Source organism: Anguilla anguilla, chromosome 1, assembly GCF_013347855.1.
Source record: "Anguilla anguilla isolate fAngAng1 chromosome 1, fAngAng1.pri, whole genome shotgun sequence".
In the NCBI taxonomy this organism is placed as follows: Eukaryota; Metazoa; Chordata; class Actinopteri; order Anguilliformes; family Anguillidae; genus Anguilla; species Anguilla anguilla.
In genome coordinates, this window is record NC_049201.1 from 38,254,958 (window position 1) to 38,274,214 (window position 19,257).

The window sequence follows — 19,257 nt, forward strand, 5'->3', positions numbered from 1 at the left end:
CACCAAATGCTGTATACTGGAGTTAGCTCTGTGGGCCTTACATTCTTACATGGCTTTGGGGAAACAGATGGGGCAGATATGAACTTGCACTCTTGAAACACTTGAAACACAAGTGCATATGGATAATGATATGGCTGTGAAAGCTATGGAGATCATGGACTATGGAGGGAACAAGTTTGAAGGGAAGGCCCAGAGACCATTTATAGAGAACAATAAATGCTGAATTACAGATCAACAACAGACACACATGTATACATACAGTATATACTATGTATGTATGTCTATATATAGTGGCACCATTCAGGAAGTCACGGCCAGGTGGAATGGCACAGAGATACAGGCACAGGAGAACAAGGTGCACAAAAACCCAACTGGGTTGTTTATTCAGTTCAAACATGCACTTTATCAGTTGATAAATAACAGCCTGAGCAACACGTTTTTCTCTAAGAGAACAGAAACAAAACATAAAAATACTGGGGAATCCCTCCATACGTGCGAGGATTGCCCAGGTTTTGTTGTACTGCCCACATCACTTGGAGTCTGCAGCAAATGAACACAGTTAGTGTGGAGACAAGATCTCCCCCATTTAAAGAGGGCTCTCATTTTAAATCATTCACCAATTACCCCTGATGAAATGCAGGTGGGGGTAACTGGTTCTGGTGCATGTGAGGCAATCTGCTGCACATTGCTAGACTCAACCCCGCTGCTATCCCTGGCCCTGCAGTGAGACAGAAGACCCCATTAGCAGCCCGCCACCGGGATTGGCAGTGGCCATCCAGAGAGCATGCGGTCTGGAAAGAGCATTGGCATTACTGTGGAATGCCCCTGGACAATGTACCACATCAAAGGTAAAGGCTGGGAGGGACAGGAACCACCGAGTCACCCATGTGTTGCTGTTCTTCTCCGGGCCATCCACTGCAGGGACACGTGATCTGTCACTCGGGTAAATCTGTGGCCATGCAAGTTATACTGGAGTGAGGTCAAGGCCCATTTTATGGCCACAATGTCTTGCTCAACAGCAGCATACCATGACTCGCTTGGATGTAGCTTTCAGCTCAAGAAGAGAATGTGGTGTTCTTCATCGGCAACTACCTGTGACAGCACTGCGCCCAGCACTGTTTCCGATGCATTGGTCTGCACCAGGAATGGGCAGTTGAAGCACAGAATGGATTTCAGTGGTCGAAAGGCTTCCTCCTGTTTGACTCCCCATGGCAGCGTTTCCGGAGGAGAAATTAAGAATGAAGTGCTTGTAATATCCGGCCAGCCCCAGAAAGGCACGTACCTGGGTCTTAGTGTGTGGCTAAGTTCACCGCTTCCACCTCCTTGCTTTGGGGCTTCAGCAGTCCCCAGCTGATGGCATATCCCAAGTAATGTGCCTTGTTCTGTGCTATGTAGCATTTGGTTTGGTTTGCTGTCAGGCCCGCCTGTTGGAAAGCCCCCAGCATTACCTGGACATGTGTGAGGTGCAGGTGCCCCATGGAGTTTGAATGGAAGGACCCAGTACTGGTACTGCCCTACTGGGTTGGTGATGGCTGTCTTCTCTTTGTCTGAGTGGACAAGGGGGACCAAGCAGTAGGCCTTGATTAGATAGTGTGCTTATGAAACAGGACTCACCCAGTCGGCTGAGGAGGGTGTCCACTTGGGGCATTGGGCATGCATCAACGTCTGATATCACATTCAGGTATCTGTAATTGGAGAATCAAAAAGAGCCATCGTGTTGGGGAAAGAGGACGATTTGACTTGACCAGGGGCTGCAGGCATCCTCAATGACTCCCATCACATTCATCCTCTCAATCTCCTCCGCCACTGCCACTCGCCTTGCATGCTGCATGTTCACCACTGCCCAGTCAGTCGTGATGTGATGTTCTACTATGTTAGTGCATCCTGGAAGGGTAGAGGACACATCAGAATTCTGGTCCAAAAGCTCTCTGACCTCTTTGGACCTGATAGGGATGTCAGGTGGTCTCCATAAGGTGAACTATCTCTTCGGGGCTCTGGGGAGAGTGTTGCCTGGCCAGTTTCTTCGGCTTGAATGGCAGTGCTCTCAGGAAGCGGTCCATAGTGAGGCGGTCAGCATTCTGATCATCAGTCACTCTGTCCAGCTGCAGCCAGCAATGCACCGAAGGCCATCTTGCTGCAGGGGTTTTCACCCAGTTGTCCAGATGGCTGAGCGCTATCTGGCTAAGGTAGGGGACCACACTACTCTAGCCAGTACCTCCTGTCTCAGTTGTCTATAACACCTGGCCTCTGCTGCACCCAGGTCATAATCCACATTTTGGGTGCTGCCAGTGAGGAAGGGGGCAAGGATATCCATTCACTCTCCAGGGTCCCACATCTCAAACTTTCAGCCACCCACTCAAAGATATGTAGGTAAGCCTCAGTGTCAATGCTCTCCCTCATTTTAATGAGGGCATCCAGTGTCTTGGTCGGGTAAGGGCAGGAGTGGGGTGGCTGATACGCCATGGGTCCCGACACCTGAGAGACAGGCAACCTGTTTAGCTACAACCTGGGCAGCACCTTCCTGTTGCAGGTTGGACTCCATGAGTGCTATCATCAAGTCCTCCATGTTGCAGCAAGAACACAACAAAAGAGAAAGGAAAAAAAATGTTTTTTTCAAATCTCAAAATTAATCACTGTGAGAATGAGGGAAATTAGCTCAAGCTTGGTAGTGTTGCTGCTGTAATTCTTCACCGTGCCTATGCCCGCATTCTCCAACACTGTGGCACCAGTCATAGCCAGGTGGGATGGCACAGAGATACGGACACAGGAGAAAAAGGTGCACAAAAACCCAACAAGGTTGTTTTTTCAGCTCAAACACGCACCTTATTGGCTGGTAAATAACAGCCTGAGTAACAGGTTTTTCAGTAAGAGAACAAAAAAAAAGACCGGCTTTTAAAACTTGTCAGATGCTCACAAGCCCGGATGGGAATCCTTCTATATGTCTGGGGATTGCCCAGGCAACAGGAGTCTGCAATACAGCAAAAGAACACATTTACTGTGCAGCCGAGATCTCCCCTATTTAAAGAGGGCTCTCCTTTTAAATCATTCGCCAATTAACCCCAATGAGATGCAATTGTGGGTAATTGGCTCTGCCGCACATTGCTGGATTCTGTCATCCTGTTCCTTCGTTCTGGTGGCTGGGATATATGTGTGTGTGTATGTATATATATATATATATATATATATATAATCGTATTCCGTCATAGCAACAAGATGAACCCGACAATAGCCCTAAGATATGCCAATACAGCAGTGAAAATGCTGCTCACTGAATAACGAAATAAACGAGAAAATGTTTTTAAAAATGATACCATGTCATTCTACAGTCAATATCTGGGACTAAATATTGAATAAATATACAACTTTACTGTTGGTTTTACGCATAGAGATGTCCCTTTTGAGACTGAATGGTCATACATTGTCTTGGACAATCCGTTTGTGAAATATACGCGCATTTGTGATGCCTGGGTATCTTCCAAAATAGCTGTGTGTAATACCACACGTGTTGTTTACGGCGTTGTCGCCCTTTTTAGTACAGCCTGGCTTGATTAACATTTATTTAGTAGGTGAGAGTATAAGCTTTCTAACGATGCATAACATGTCTAATTTTGCTTTTGGAATAGCGTTTTATAGGTCGGCGTAACTGGAAATTTTCTTATTATCGCATTCAATTACGCATTCACTCTGTGGTAGCAGTAAAACAAAGACGCTGCTAACAAAACTTTGTCAACTATTTTTCGGAATTTCTTGGAAAGAACTATTATTATTGAGGACTTCTGAGAATGGGTAAGCTGTATGTTTGCTGATAGACCTAGCTGACATCGTTTTCTGGTGTAAGACAGGTGCGGATAGAACTATATCATTGATTTCCTGTCGATGTGTCTATCTACTGAAAACATAGATTTCATCATAGCTATGCAAGTATTACTGCTCAAAATACTTCAGTTATATACGTTATTTTTGAAATTGAGTGTCTTTAAATAGGTTAGTGGTATTATATAATGTGGATATTTCACACTCTAATGTAAGCGTTAGTTAGTAGTGTAATAGTTTTTGTGAAGCATGCAACAGTATTGACGTGAGAGTTGGAGCATTGCCAAAACGTGGTGAACGGTTGAAAATTGTTTTCATGTCGTCCCATCCCCATACAAGAAAACATATGAGAGTACAGAGTATAGAAATACATACAAGAGTTAATTATTACACATTTACGTACTGTACAGAATTGTGTGACAATATACACTCACCGACCACTACATTAGGTACACCTGTTCAAACTGCAAACTGCACCCGTTAACACAAATATCTAATCAGCCAATCACGTGGCAGCAACTTAATGCATTTAGGCATGTAGACATGGTCAGGACGATCTGCTGAAGTTCAAAACAAGCATCAGAATGGGGAAGAAAGGTGATTTAAGTGACTTTGAACGTGGCATGGTTGTTGGTGCCAGACGGGTTGGTTTGTGTATCTCAGAAACGGCTGATCTACTGGGATTTTCACGCACAACCACCTCTAGGGTTTACAGAGAATGGTCAGAAAAAGAGAAAATATCCAGTGAGCGGCAGTTCTCTGGGTGAAAATGCCTTGTTGATGGCAGAGATCAGAGGAGAATGGCCAGACTGGTTTGAGCTGATAGAAAGGCAACAGTAACTCAAATAACCACTCATTACAACTGAGGTATGCAGAAGAGCATCTCTGAATGCACACCACGTCAAACTTTGAAGCAGATGGGCTACAGCAGCAGAAGACCACACTGGGTGCCACTCCTGTCACCTAATGAAGTGGCCGGTGAGTGTATATATATTTTTTAATATATTATTTTTTAACCTGATAGCAATGTCCCATCATAAAACTTCATAAGGGGCTCATGTATATGCTTTATAGTGGAAAAAAAGCATTTTATTCAGTTTTGGAGAGATTTTGGATATGTTTCTGGATCCCTAGATATTTTAGACCATTGTACTGATGGAAAGCTCGTAGTTCCCACTTAAAAATGATGCAACAGTGAGTTTCTTGAGACAAAACAGTTGATTTGCAGTGAAATACGTGAGTATGTTGTGATTTACAGCAATGCATATTTTAGACATTTTGGATAGATTTGGAGACCCTGGATACACTGCTTAGTTTTTGCTTCATAAATCATAAATCTATAGTAGTTCTACAGATCCACCCTTAGATTTTATGAACTTGTGGTCAAGAAGTTTTTGATCCAGCACATATACATGTATAGTTTAACCTGCTGTGTATATGCATTCTCTTGGTATTTCATTGCAAACTAAAAAAGTGCTAATTCATTTTTTATTTTTGTTGTCAAGACAATTGCATTTGTGGCACTTTATTTCTTCAGAATTATGAATATAAACTAATCTGCATTTGTATTGTAAATTGTACAAATGTCCTGCTTCATTTAAGCTATTTTTCAAGTTTGTGGTGTTCACATCTGGAGTTATAAGGCTTTAAATAGGGTACCCCCTAAATGGGCAAGGATTGGCAAGATTTGGCATGTGCGCTAAGGGGTTAAACACAAACTACAAGCAAACCAACGACCACTTGTTACAAATGTGAAATATCCTCATTCTAAAATACCACTACCCTATTTAAAGACACTCAATTTCAAAAATAACGTATATAACCGAAATATTTTCAGCAGTAACACACTTACATTTGGATGATGAAATCTTATCTGTGTTCAGTAGATAGAGACAGAGACCCACCTCTAACAGCCCAGAAAACTGAATATCAACTAGGTCTATCAGCAAACATATGGCTTAGCCATGCTCAGAATTTCTCAAGAATAATAGTATTTTCCAAGAAATAACAAAAATTTTGCCAGGTGCAGTGTCTTTTACTGCTACCACAGACTGAATGCGTAATTCAGCTGTAATGAGACAAAACTTTACACTTAGCTATAAAACTTTATTCCAAAAGTAAAATTAGACAAATTATACATCGTTAGAAGGTTATTTTGTCACCTATTGGATCGATTAACTGTCGATCAAGCCAGATTGTACTACAATGGACGACAACACCGAAAACAACATGTGTGGTATTACGCACAGCTATTTTGGAAGGTACCCAGGCATCACAAATGAGCGTATATTTCACGGATTGTCCAAGACAATATGTGACCACTCTGGAAAGGGATATCTCTACACGTAAAACCAATGATAAGCTTGTATATTTATTCCTTATTTAGTCGCAGATATTGACAGTAGAATGACATGGTAAAACTTTGAAAAATTCCTCTTTTTTTATTTCAGTGTTCAGTGAGCAGCATTTTTCACAGCTGTACTGGCATACCTTCAGCTACTGTTGGCTTTATGTTGTTGCTACGACGAAATACAAATTTTTAGTGGTGAAAGAATGTTTTCATGTATGCCCAGATCGACACTATTGTCCAGGGTATCATGAGTGGGGGGTGTAGTTACAGTTGAGATAGCAGGAAGGGGCTGCTTGGTAAATGCACGATCACCGCGACAATGGTGGCGCTGTGAAACTCCGTATTCGGCATAATTGTCCTGAATCATCTATTAATAAAGCTAGAACACGTTTGTGTTTTCAACTCATAATTTGGTTGCAGGAGCACAGAATGTCTGAATTGAGCAATCTAGGCACGCCCGCGTGCCAACCACTAGGGGCTTTGCGCTAAGAGGTTAAACCATTTTGTTACAACTTTGGAGGTATACTTAGGATCATTGTCCTGCTGGAAGACCCAGTTGTGACCAAGTTTTAACTTTCTAGCTGATTTCTTGAGGTGTTTTTCAGTATTTCTAGATAATCCTTCTTCCTCATGATGCCATCTATTTTCTGAAGTGCACCAGTCCCTTTTCCAGAAAAACACCCCCACAACATTAGGCTGCCACCCCCATGCTTCACAGTTGGGATGGTGTTCTTCGGATTAAAAGCCTCACCCTTTTTCCTCCTTTCATAGCACTGATCATTATGGCCAAACAGTTCCATTTTTGTTTATCTGACCAGAAAACACTCCTCCAAAAGGCTAGGCCTTGCCCTGGTGATCACCTGAAAACTTCATTCTGGCCTTTTTATACCAGTCTTTGAGTAGGGGCTTCTTCCTTGTGCGATAGCCTTTCAGGCCATTGCGATGTAGGATTCTCTTAATGGTTGATGTAGACACTTTTGTACCTGATGCCTCCAACTCCGTCACCAGTTCCATTGTTGTTATCTTTGGGTTCAGTTGAACCATTTGAACCTAAGTTCGTTCAGCCCTTGGAGTTAATTTGTGCATCCTTCTTGAACGGTGCAGTGTCTGTGTGGTCCCAAGATTTTTATATTTGCATACAATTGTTTGTACAGATGCTCGTGGAATCTTCAGTTGCTTGGAAATTGCTCTTAAGGAGGAACTGGACTTGTGGAGGTTCACAATTTTTTTTCTGAGGTCATGGCTGAGTTGATTGGATTCTCCCATGGTTTCAAGTGGAAAAAGGCAGTGGCTCTAAAGGTAGGCCCTTAAATACAGCCACAGGTGCCAATTAACTCCCAATTTAGTAGCCACGTTTCGGATGCGTGATTCTATTCCCTTCCGGGTGTGTCTCGTGTTATAAGCATAGATATTTGCGTTCTGGTGTATTATATTTACGTTCTGTGGTAGGTTACATTCCTCATCATAAGCGGAGATACTTGTTTACTGATAGCGATGTGTGCATCTATCTTCCCGTATATTTATTTTACGGTCCTATGTTTGTATTAACCCTAATGCTCATTTGCAGGCAATGTTGTATTAACCCTAATGCTCAATTGCCACGTTTCCTTTACGTGCCTGCCATCTTGTGACGTAATGTTGCAACTTTCCACCGTAACCATTAGCTTATATACATACGTATATATATATATATATATATATATATATATAGAGCTATCAAAGTTAACGCAATAATAACGCGTTAATGCAAATTTGTTTTAATGCCACAATTTTTTTTAATGCACGTTCTGTTATGATGAACGTTTGCCCGACCCTTATGCTGCGTTCAAGACAACTCGGAACTAGTAAAAAATGAGGTCCGACTTGTGAAAAAAGCAACTGAACGGTCGTAGAATTAGGAAAATTAGGTTGGAAATTCAAGCATAATTTCTGAGCTCCGACTTGGTGACGTCACATTAAGATAAATGGCGGCATTTGTAGTTCGTGGTAAGAAAGAAAAATGGTGTATTTAGGCTTTTCATGCATTTTCATTTGGGTGTGTGATTATGTGATATGTGTTAGTATCGTTTATGTTTCCCATTCATTATAGCAATATGTGAAATTTAAAAGTTACGATATCCATCAGCAACTTTTTTCGCTAGCCAGCTTAGCTAGAAAAAGTTATTTTGCTCAGAAATAAATACTGCAAATGATATAACGAAACACCTGACAGTGATACCATATTTAGGTTGCAGTAGTACTGAAATGTAACTAGTTTTGCGGTTTCACTCTATTTTCTCATTTGAAATATACTCCTTAACAATAAAATAGGCCTAAAGCTTTTTCTAAAGAGTTTTATGTGGGAATCCATGTTTTCCCGAGTAAAACAGTGTGAACGCAGTTTTTTTTTTTACACTCCCTTTCCACTGTTTCCTGCTCACTCTATTTATTTTTTGTTTTATTTTGTATCATCCTTGATCCCACATAGCAGAAGGGGATGTTTTTTTGAGCTTTTATTTTCCCCATGTGAGGTTGGGCACAATTATGTTGTGTGATTTGCTTTAGAAGTGCGAGGGATACAGGGAATGATCTTTGAGTAATGGAAAATTTAGCTGACCAATGTACCTGTTGAACAATGTGTCTGTTGTTGCGATGCACTGAGGTCCATCGTTTTGTGTTAATGCTTAAAAAAACGGGATGTTTTAGTGAACCTTTATAAGCGTAAAGTTGGACACGCTACATTGTGTGAGTACTCCTATTACTAATTAATGTTAAATTTAGCAGGTGAATATGCCCATCTGTTGTTGCCTGTTGGGCTTGAGTTTGCCATGTTCTGATTTAAGCATATTTTGTTATGCTAAATGCAGTGCCTTTGAGGGTTTCTGGACAATATTTGTCATTGTTTTGGGTTGTTAATTGATTTCCAATAATAAATAAACATACATTTGCATAAAGCAAACATATTTGTCCACTCCCATGTTGATATTAACCAAATATCCCTTTAAGGTACATTTTGAACAGATAAAATATGTGCGATTAATTTGCGATTAATCGCGATTAACTATGGACAATCATGCGATTAATCAGAATTAAATATTTGAATCGATTGACAGCCCTAATATATATATAAATATATATAAAATGGTACCATTGTTCTAATGCAAATGTAATATTCTATTTGTATTACATCAATGCAATTGTAATTTTTATTATATTGCCTTTATCTGTTTATTATACCACACCATATCACAATTATTAAACATTTGAAAGGAAGTCTGGAGTCAGCTGCATTTCTTCTGACTGACAAATTAGGCCAGTTAGGGTACCACCAGTTATCACGCACGCACATCATCTACCACACGGCCAGTACCACTGGCACTATGCATTCTGGCAAACCCACATTCGTCTGTCAGACTGCCAGACAGTTAAGCATGATTGATCACTCCAGAGAACACATTTCTACTACTCGAGAGTCCAATGGTGGTGTGCTTTACCCCACTTCAGCCGATGCTTGGAATTGCACATGTTGATTTTAGGCCTGTGTACGGCCGCTCGGCCATGGAAACCCATTTCATGAAGCTCTTTATGAACTGTTCTTGTGTTGACATTGTTTCCAGAGGTAGTTTGGAACTCTGTAGTGAGTGTTGCAACTGAGATCAGATGATTTTTACATGCTACACGCTTCGATTTGATGAACTAACTTGTTGGAAAGGTAGCATCCTATGACAATGCCATGTTGAAACTGAACTCTTCAGTACAAATCATAGAATTACAGAATTCTTCATTCTATTGCCAATGATTGTCAATAAAGATTACATGGCAGTATGCTTGATTTCATGCACCTGTTTGCAATGTAAAAGTGCGGTTTAAATAGCCAAAACCACTAAATAGTAGGGGTATACACATACTTTTGGAAATGTGGTGTACTTTATGAATACAGGTCATGTCATAATCCCAGGGGAGAAAAAAAACATTTTGCTTTACATAGCAAACAAATAGCTGTTTATTAGTTAGAGAACATAGTTGTGTGTAGTCACTTGGTAACTGATTTAAGGTGCGTTTTATTGTTTTGCTAATTTTGAGTAGTTTCACCTGAACGCACTTCGCCCTAATGAGCTCACTCCAATTAAGTAATCAGCATCCGGTATTTATAACTGCAGCTGAGGTTGCCATAGGCATAGGCAGCCTCTCCATCAATTTGTCCTGTTGCAATTTGAAAGACACCTAGCATGTGTTTAACCCAGATTTCTCGGTTCTCTTTGCTTCATCCCAGACACCCCATCCACCACAGGAACAAGCAGACTAATCTTGTTGTCATCTAAGAAACTCACAGAGGCAGTGGACAATGGAACTGCCAGTCAGCTGTCCAGAAAACTGACTTCATTACTACCTATGCCAAGACAAATTCTCTTAACTTCCTGACTCTCACAGAGACCTGGATCTTAGAGCATTTGTCTTGGGGACACTTCCATGGCTGTCCAAGTGCGCTATCAGCTTGCTGGGGGCTTAACCGGGCCGCTGGGATCAGTGTTTAAATTACCTGCCGCAAAGACTACATGAAGACTAGGGCTGAGTGAGCTAGCTAGTTTATGATCTAGGTAGTTAGTTAGGGGGAAGGATTTTCCATTTATTTCTGTCTCTCTGTGTTACACTGGGTGTAGGGTAGCTCATTCAGTCTTTTGTGCTCTACAGTGTAGGTTGTCACCCAGCATTTAGCCTGGTAACATAATGTTATTGTCTGGTAGCCTAGCATGCTTGTATGTGTTAGCCTAGTTTGTTAGTCTGACCCATTTTCTTGTAGATTGTTATTTAGGTGTTTTGATACACATCAATTTTCGTCAGAAATTGTGTTGTCTACAGTAATTTGGTAAGGCTATGGCTTATTTTCGTGCCCTGGAAATTCCTTCTTTGAGTTGACTGCAACTCATCCTACTAAACTCCATATTGTTGTTCTGTATCATCCACCAGGTCCACTTGGCTGCTTCTTGGATGAGCTGGACACTCTCCTGAGCTCCCTCCCTGAGGATGGCACTCCTGCTATTCTACTGGGGGAATTCAGTCTCCCACCAGAGAGCTCCCAGCTATCCAATGTTGACTCATGTCTCCAGTCCTTCGGCCTCGCCCAGTCTACATTTCCCCCCATACACAAGGCTGGTTACCAAGTAGACCTTGTATTCACCAGGAGCTGCTCCACATCCCAACTCACGGTGAAGCCCCTCCATGTCTCAGATCACTTCTTTGTCTCCTTCTCACTCTCCTACCTACTCTCCCACAACTCCTATAGCTCGTCCACTGCAACTTTCAGGATAAATTTCTCTACTCACTCACACTTCTGTCACCTCCACTACCCTCTCTTTACTTCCTCCTCCTTTCTCTAACCTGACCTTGCTTCCTCCACCTTCACCTCATACCTCTCCCAGTCTCTTGACTCACTTTGTCTCTAAACCAGCACAATCATCACCCCCCTGCCCATGGCTGACTGAATCTCTATGCACCAGCAGAACCATCGCTATGGGCTGCAAAGAGGAAGTGGAAGAAATCCAGATCCTCTGATAACCTGGCCTCATTCCACACCTTGCAGGCAGCCTTCACATCTGCCATCTCATTGGCTAAGACTTTTTTCAGTCTAAATTCAGCGCATGTGTCTCTAACCCACTCAAACTGTTCTCCACCTACTCTTCCCTCCTCATTCCCCCTCCACCCCCTTCTCCCTCCTCCCCTTCTACAGATGAGTTTCTGGCTTACTTTTAAGGGGAAGCCATTTCATGAAACCCACCATAGACCCCTCTGATGTCAAGAATTACCGACCGGTATCGCTTCTACCCTTTCTGTCCATAACCCTTTAACGAGCAGTGCTTAAACAACTATTATCTTTTCTCCTTAAGGACATCGCCGGACTTTGCTGCGTTTCCCAACTCGTACCTTGCTGGAGACCTGCCTGAGTTAACCTGCCACCGTCCACAAAATAAAGCAATCTGGCTTATTTCCTAATGACAGCTGTTTTGAGGAACAAGTATCTTCACACCTTTCCTCTGTATCTCCCTTGTGGCCAGATCCAAGTGGAAGATTTGTGCACATCCCAAGTCATCTTGACTGGAACCTGTCGTGACCCCGTCTTTAAAGAAGTTTTCCAAGTCCCTGCACACCTGCCACAAACTCATGGGACCAGCTGATGACCTGACGCATCACCTAATGGAATTAAGGACTGGCCTTCCTTATTAATGCCATTAAGTATTGAAACACATTTTATTTAACACTGATGTCAAACTATAGGATAGTGTAGGAATTTCTTAACAAAAGTGATGGTGTTAAAGATAAAGATAACAAACGACAGAGTCAGGAGCTCCTTTATTTAATTTAATAATACGACCGGTCGGGAAGAGGTACAAGTACAGTCTTCGAAAATATAAAGTCCAATATATGGGGTTATATAGTTTTCAGAGACAAAGAACTGTTGTCCCAGCCTATGAGATTCATATAATCACCATATGCAAAGATTCCATTACTAGCCAATCATAAGTTAGGATCAGGGAGTCCATACCAAGGCTGACCATGCAGGCCTAGAGGTCCTCTAAACACCTAAATCACTTGATATATACTACAGCTAGATTCTATCTCCTCTAATTTAGAATCCAACAGGAACATGGCATGCGGTGAAACAGTACACTTAGATATATAGTACACTCTCAGAAGTACGTTTATCAAGTTACCATAAGATATATGACATTTTATATAATTGCTTATATAACATTTTCTGTAAGTCAATTTTTTAATCATAACCCATCAATCGCGTAAAACTTGAAATACCTGATTAGGTTATTTTAGTGCTGTTTGTTGTTGTGTTTTGTTTGTTGTACGTATGCTGGTCTGGAATAACAAATTCCCTGACCTTGTAGTTTTACATTGTTAAAACTTTTATTTTATGAGACTGATCAGACAAACTAACCACGTAACATGGGTTAGTGATATGCTACTCTATAGCACAAATTAACCTTCGTTAAATGGTAGTACTGCTAACCTCTGTGTTTAGCTGTTGCAGAATGATCATTTCCTCTTATTAGAATCACATATTATTCCTCATATTATGCAAATCATTGTTTTCAATTAGCCTATTCACATATTCATTATCATAACCAATAAATGTATATACTTTACTTCCAGACCTTGTATAAATATTATTATAAAAATTATTTCACAAAGTTGGGCTCTACAGATGAATTATGATTTATTGTTGAAGTCCATTGTTCTGAATAAACCTGACCAAACTACAAATATATCCCTTGGCTATAATTACACACCATAAGATTTCTGGGACATACCATTCACTAGCAATCCGTCCAAAAGTACAGAGAGTAAAATGTTACATTAAACCCCGAGGTTGCTGTAAAAACTAACATGGCATGGGGTACACCTAACAGTCTTAATAGCTTTAAAAGTTAATCCAAAGTAAAGCAAATAAATATGATTCCATGCTGTATGATGCAAACAGTCTTTCATTAATTTTTTATTACATTTATATTTTTTGTGACCTACCTAAATCGATGAAAATCCATCACAAGACTGTACATTATTCTCTGGTTCCCATCCAATGTGTGTTTGATTCAAACAGCTGTATCAGTCAATGTCACATGCCACCACATAGCCTAAAGTCAGTTGCGTTAAATCAAAGGTCCGGTCAGAGTTCAACAAATTCAATCAATTGATTCGCTAATAGTCTACTGACAACAGACTAACAATGACGTTCAATTTAACCCTGCAGGGGACGTGTTTGCCTGGCTAGCAATCCCAGCAAGCTTGCATTCTATTTCAAAATTATGCAATCTGTTGGTCACTAAAAGACTTTACAATTACATAAATTTGGATTCCTTGACACACAGACACACAATACAGCAGCCGAAAAACAATTCCGGTAAAAAATAATTCACTTACACGTGTTAGTAGTCTGCTGTCTACCATGTTAGGGTCAATTATGCTACATCAGTTCACACTTATTTTAGGCTACTGCAAAGTAAGTATGAACTTAATGTTTTCAGTCAGCAGTTTGTTAGTCAAGTCTCTGTGTTGTTCTTTTGAATCTCGTGCTTCCCTTACTTGAGTATCCATCACTAAAAAGCCTGTAAATAGCCCAATATTTATTGAAATCTGGAAGTAGACTAAGTAGCCTACGAAAGAATAGCTAATTTTTGAAATCACACAGGCATATCCTGCTGGCTGTTATAAAATCAACTCACTACATTCTATTATCAACGTTCCAGCGAGAGGGGCCCCTTGAGGGAGTACCGCTACCATTGATTCCGCAATAACAATATCTTCCAAGATTGCTAAAGCACCATACGCTGATCACAATATAGGCTAGATTATGGCAAATATTCTGGTACATAGCTGGCAAATCTGTTAAGTACATAGGTTACTTATGTCATTACTATTAAAAGTGATGTGGCAGAGCAAGCTCGGGATTTAGGGGCCCCCTTACTGTGCCCCAAGGGTGGGGCCCCAGTGCCGCCTGATCCCTTGCACCCCCTCCTAAGCTCCGCTTATGTGTGTCCTCTTACCCTGGGGTGAAGTCTACACTAGAGATGGATCACAAGCCTCTGCTGCCCCTGCTGAGCACCAGATTTGTTCCTTCCTGGAATTCTGAGATTTTGATTGAAGTTGCTTAAAGGATTAACATGGTGGTTGGTCACACTTTCTAGGTTTTATGTGCTATTTGCACAAGAGGCATTGAAGAAACACAATGAATGCAGTATCAAATATGTCCGTTCTTTAGTTTTGGAGAAGTAGGCACAACATTAAAACCACCTGCATTTTTCTGAGTTAATATTTTATTTTCTGTGTGTAATCAAACAATTCACATGTGGTCAAATTGCAGGGTCCAAGGTATCAAATGAGCCTCAAACCACTGTGCTGCTGCCAGATATGCAGTAGATACTACAAGCATCGTTTCTCCTGAATATTTTTCCATTTCGTTCCAACAGGAAAATTAATCAGGAGAAACAATGCTTGTAGTATCTACTGCATATCTGGCAGCAGCACGGTGGTTTGAGGCTCATTCGATACCTTGGGCCCTGTACTTTAACCACATGTGAATTGTTTGATTACACACAGAGAAAATAAAATATTAAATCAGAAAAATGCAGGTGGTTTTAATGCTGTGGCTGATCGGTGTAAATGGGTTGTTATACGTAATCATTGGTGAGACAGTAATCAATTATTCTTACCATTAGAAAAGTAGTGGGGTTGCTTATCTTGCTGGAGCCAACAAATGTGTTCTGTACTGTATCAGCATAATTTACAGATGAATCTAGTCCCACCCCCCAATTCCCACAGAGATCCATTCAAATGCAAAGAGTTTTTGTATTGCTTGTAGGACAACCTGACAATAAGATATCTAGACTCTGATGATGTTGACAGGTCACAGACATCAGGAAGTCATGGCATGCAAAGGATATGCAACCAAATACAATACATGACTCTTTTATTTGACATTATGTTAATTTGTCTAAAACACTGAAATGGGGGACTACGTATAAAAAAATGCTATAATTACTACATGGTAATTCCACACCCACGAAGATCCCTTGTTCCCAAAGTGTGTTCAGCCTGATCTTACAGAAACAAAAACAAGAAACAAGTGGTTCCAGCCTGGTAAGCACTGCACTTGCATGAATTGCACTTTGTAATAGGGATATGTTACTCATAGGCATATTATACCGTATGGATCTTACATTTTCCAATTCTATTTAAGTAATACAACTGTCTACAAAGCTGAAAAGGCCCTGTTGAACAAGAGGATCCTGAAAGATGTGGAGAAACTAAGTCCACAGCACCAGACGTCAGCACTGGAGGCGTTCCATTCTGTCATTCTGAGGTTTGCACCCAAGAATGTGCATTTCCCTTGTTGGGATGCTGTGCAGGTATGTTAAAGTGCGTAGAGGTTGCATGTGTGAGTTAGGATGTAAAAGTCCACTTCCCTCGAGTCAGTTAAGACCCCAGCAACTTGAGTTGAAATATTTATACCTAGAGTCTAGAGCAGGGGTGGGCAAACTAAGGCCAGATACATTACATTACAGGCATTTGGCAGACGCTCTTATGCAGAGAGACGTACAACAAAGTATATAACCATAACCAGGAACAAGTATGTCGAAAACCCTAGAGAGAAGTACCGTTCCAAGAGCAGGGAACAACCGCATAGTTCAACTTCAGACCTGCCAACCTGCACGCATTTTGTGTACCAACTACGCAATTCTTGGTCAAAATACACAGGTACAAAATGCCAGCTGAAACTATGCAAAAAAATTTTTTTGTAATTTAATTACAGAAAACAATCAATTAATACAAAACAATACCGTACATTTATTCGGTATTTAAACTACATCCCTCGGATTGGACCAGATGCGACCTTGTGCTTGTGGTTCTGTAACCCCTCCCTGACCCACTCAACATCCACTGATACGCAGCGGTACTTTATTATCCACCGAGGCGTGACTCTGCATAGCTGAGGTAAAATGGGAAGTGGGGAGTAATAATCAAGCACAAAAATGTGACCGTAATGTTAACATATAAAACGTTAAAACATGTTCTGTAAAATTACGAAATGATGCATTTCAAGGGGTATATCCTAATGAGATAAATTTGTGTATATAGTTAGCCGTAGTAGTAGCTTGCATACGATTTAGTCTCATTACGAGACGTGTGAATAACTGATGGAGTAATTTAGCTGCAGTAACTCAAACGCTACGGAGACTCCCTGTTCAAACTTTGAATTGCGCACACTCTGTTGGAGCAAAGTGACCATTGCTAAGGTGTTTGACTATAGACTGCTAACGTAGCAAATAATTCCTATTATTGCAGCCAGTCACCCGACCAGCCTTGCAGTTAGAAAATAATCATGACGAGGATACTAACAAGGAGAGAGAGAGAGCAGCAGACCTACTAAAAAGAAGCGAGTCCATGCCCCCCAGAAGTTCCTCGCAAAATATCAGTAGCAATGGCCGTGCCTCCACCCCTCAAAACTTCCGCACCATGCATTTTGCACATTGTGCAATTATGATTTCGACATTAGCCACCAAGGAGCTTCAGGTAATAATTTAGCTAATCCTCTAGTTACAAAACCTACATTCGTAGATAATTTTTCAATTGAACTTTTTTTTTTCATGAGGCCTTTATGATGTGTGCCTATATAAGTTGATTCAATTATTTAATTATTAAATAAAAATGGAAATCATGAAACAGAAACTTGGTTTTATTAATAATTGACAGTGTTTTACATCGCAACATAAGTTTTTTTTTTTAACATTACAACATAAGTTTCTGTAAATACTTGAAAATGAAAACATATGTTACAATATACAAAATAAATTATTTCCATTTTTATTAAATAATTGAATGTAATTCACTTATGGTTATCAGTTTGTATAAGCACACATATCATATAATGAAATATCAATCATGAAAAAATTGTTTTAAGCAGGTGTACTCAAACTTTTGACTTTCAAGCATATCATAATATAGCCCAGTGCAAGTGATATTTTAGAATTAGGTCAAATTATACAATTTTGCCTGATCACTTCAACAGTCAATACTGGAATTATGAAGAAAGGCTTGTGTGTGCGTGTGTGCGTGCAAAGCGAAGTGGTGCGAAAGCATGTGAACTAAGCGTTACACTGACTATTGTGGTACTCAAAATATTTTCCTATGGTTGGCAGGTCTGCAACTTGGACCCTGAAGGTTAAACTGATTAACACTAACACAAACGAGAACAGCAACAACGCAGTCTATGCAAAAATAAAATACTATGTGGCCATTTGGGAAGTTTAGTCAGGCCCCTGTCACATTTCAAAATTGTTAACACTGTACATTCAACCTTGGTATTAATTGTAGGGCTGCCCCCGACCAAAAATTTTCCTAGTCGACTAGTACTCGTTAGTTCAAGCCATTAGTCAACTAGTCGTCGCACGTTTATGATATTAATTTAATTATTGAAATATATATTTTTTGGGGCATCAGAAAATGGTTTGAGTTCCAGGGCTGAGAAAGAATGTTATAAGTAACATTGTTAACACTGTGCTACATTACAGAGAAATACAAAACCGTAATAATGAGCCTTTAAAATATACATTTTACAAACGCACGCACGAAAGTGAGCCGCCTGTTAACGACAATGCTAACGGCAAAAGTGGTAATGGTTCAGAATGTGTCGGAACAACCAGCAAGGAGACTGAACATTTTGTTAATTTATTTCAACACAGTATAACATCACACAACTTACGAACTTGTAACACCAACACATTAACTTATAAAAAACTTGTTAAAAAACTAAATTGAAAAAATATTTTCGTTTCTTTTTAAAATAATAATAATAATAATAATAATAATAATAATAATAATAAACAGACCTACGGAGAAGTAGCCTCAACATGGAATGAAAACTTTCAATTTTTTCTGAGGTCAGAATGCAAACAAAAATGTAACATTAACACATTTAACGGCAGCAATGTTGCAGTGTATGATTCGTTTCATGTTTATGCCCCTGACTTTGAAATGGCTGTCGAGTCAGATAAATAGAGTACAGGGCCGTAGCCCTAACTTTCGTGTCATTTGTGGAATAGACGGCCGTGCAGAAGATTACAGCGTTTTCAATTTGTTCTACTACCACATTAAGCGCATGCATGCTTTGTATGGCGAATGGACGTCCGCCTGTAAACCGGACTCCAAGGACCGAACTAAAGCTATGTGACAGAGAGTAAAAAACACCTACATTGCAAACACATCTTTGCATGCAGAGTTTGCATGCCACCTTCTTGGGGTCCACGCTCGATATGATCCCACATGTTGGACGATTTCCTGCCCGACATAGTCTAATCACTTTTTAACGACAAGGCACAGCTCCCGAATAGAGTTTGAGGGTTTTAAAAAAAAAAAAACTTTTTTTTTTACCTGCGACTAACTGACCAATGAAAACTTGGTGCCGCTGCACTCTGGTGTGCCGTCAGGTGTGCCGTGTGAAAAATCCTTTAAAGGGAACCCCGCCTGTTAAGACACTTAGGCCTTAAAATGGTCTAAATGCCTTCAATTATATGAACATGTCATGAAAACCATATAAAAGATTTTAGTTA

General features: G+C 40.4%; 1 protein-coding gene across 5 annotated transcripts in view; it reads right to left on the minus strand.

The window, feature by feature from the left end:
* Window positions 1–19,257, minus strand: part of prkd1 (protein kinase D1) — a 350,415-nt gene that overhangs the window by 157,062 nt on the left and 174,096 nt on the right. Inside the window, exon 1 of one of the 5 annotated variants that reach the window (XM_035429553.1) lies at window positions 1,615–1,742. The exons of the other annotated variants lie outside the window; for them this stretch is intronic. Coding sequence (XP_035285444.1) covers window positions 1,615–1,648 — 34 coding nt within the window. The 5' untranslated portion in view covers window positions 1,649–1,742. Of the gene's footprint in view, window positions 1–1,614; window positions 1,743–19,257 lie in introns of those variants that run through there. 5 annotated transcript variants of the gene reach the window in all.